At 73.0% G+C, this 1,709-nt stretch overlaps 1 protein-coding gene across 1 annotated transcript; it reads left to right on the top strand.

The window, feature by feature from the left end:
- Positions 1–11: 11 nt before the first annotated feature.
- Positions 12–1,696, top strand: LOC118159592 (5-oxoprolinase-like; the record flags this gene model as incomplete). The annotated part of the gene is made up of 6 exons (XM_035314170.1): positions 12–130; positions 220–390; positions 477–614; positions 691–829; positions 918–1,030; positions 1,459–1,696. Coding segments are annotated over exons 1-6 (822 nt in total), but the record flags the coding sequence as incomplete, so codon positions are not given.
- Positions 1,697–1,709: the final 13 nt, after the last annotated feature.

Raw genomic sequence — 1,709 nt, 5'->3', positions numbered from 1 at the left:
TTTCTCCCCCAAAACAGGCGCGAGGCCACGACACCTCCCGCCACGTGCTGGCCTGCTTTGGGGGCGCGGGGGGACAGCACGCCTGCGCCATCGCCCGCGCCCTGGGCATGAAGAAGGTTTTCATCCACAAGTACGCGGGGGGCCAGGACGGGGTCCCCCAGCCCGGTCCGGGGGCGCTGGGTGGGCGCTGAGGCCGCCGCCGGCGCTGGGTGCCCGCAGGTACAGCGGGGTGCTGTCGGCGTACGGGATGGCGCTGGCGGACGTGGTGCACGAGGCGCAGGTGCCCTGCGCCCTCCGCTACGAGCCGGCCGCCTTCGCCCAGCTGGACGAGCGCATCGCCGCGCTGGAGCAGGAGTGCCGGCAGGCGCTGGCAGCCCAGGGCTTCTCCAGGTGAGGGGTGGTCCCCAACGCGCCCCCACCGTGTCATGTGTCCCCCCCCCCCGTCCCAGCCCACTGACCCCTTCCCGGCCCCGCAGCGACCAGATCCGGACCGAGGCGTTCCTGCACCTGCGCTACGAGCGCACCGACTGCGCCCTGATGTGCTCGGCCAAGGGGCACCCCCCGACCCCCCGCTCCTGCCGTGCCGGGGACTTCGCCGCCGCCTTCACCAGCCGGTGAGTCCCTGCCGGCACCCCCGGCTCGGGGGGGGGGGCACCCCTGGCTCACGCTCACCTCCTCCCCGTGCCACAGGTACAGGACAGAATTTGGCTTCACCATCCCTGACCGCGCCGTGGTGGTGGATGACGTGCGCGTGCGTGGCACCGGCAGCACCGGCATCAGCTGCGAGAGCCCGCTGGCACCCAGCGGGGAGCCGCCGCGCGTGGAGACGGTGAGGGGGGGCGTGGGGTCCGGCCCTGACCCCTCAAGGGGCTCTGGGTGAGGGGGGTCCGGTGGGATGAGCCGTGCTGGATCCGCAGGTGACGCGGTGCTACTTCGAGGAGGGGTACCTGGAGACGCCGGTGTTCCTGCTGGAGCAGCTCTCCTGCGACCACGCCATCCCCGGCCCTGCCATCATCATCGACAAGAACAGGCAGGAGATGGGGGCTGGGGGGACCCCGGGGGGCTGGCGGGGACCTAGAGGAGGTGGCAGGGACCCTGGGGAGCTGGTGGGGACCCTGGGGAGGTGGTGGGGACCTGAGGGTGCTGAGGGGACACCAGAATGCTGGCGGAGACCTTGGAGAGCTGGTGGGGCCCCTGGAGAGCTGGTGGGGACCCCAGGGTGCTGGAGGAGGGTCCCCAGAGAGCTGGGGGGGGAGGCTGGGAAGCCAGTGGGACCCAAGGGTGCTGGTGGGACCCCAGGATGGGATTCTGCATGGACCATGGGGACCCAGGGACGTGGGTTCCCTCCCTGTGGGGCCAAGGAGTGGGAGCGAGCCAGCCCCGTCCCCCTTTTGGGCATGGCTCCGCGCTGCCCCTCGCTGTGGGGCTGCCCCCCCACGCCACGTCCCCCCCCCCCAGCACCATCCTGGTGGAGCCGGGCTGCACCGCCAGCCTGACGGAGCTCGGCGACGTCTGCATCGCCGTGGGCTCGGGGCGGCCGAGCGCCGTGGGCACGCAGCTGGACCCCGTGCAGCTCTCCATCTTCTCCCACCGCTTCATGAGCATCGCAGGTGGGCACAGCCACCGGGCCGGGGGGCTCGTCCGTGGGGGGGGAGGGGGGCTGTGCCCCCCTGCTCAGGGCCCGCCCGGCCCCTCGGTGCCCCCGCAGA

The sequence above is a fragment of the Oxyura jamaicensis genome, unplaced genomic scaffold (assembly GCF_011077185.1).
Source record: "Oxyura jamaicensis isolate SHBP4307 breed ruddy duck unplaced genomic scaffold, BPBGC_Ojam_1.0 oxyUn_random_OJ71188, whole genome shotgun sequence".
Taxonomy (NCBI): domain Eukaryota; kingdom Metazoa; phylum Chordata; class Aves; order Anseriformes; family Anatidae; genus Oxyura; species Oxyura jamaicensis.
The sequence above is the reverse complement of the archived record's forward strand: the minus strand, read 5'-3'. Positions and strand labels throughout refer to the sequence as shown.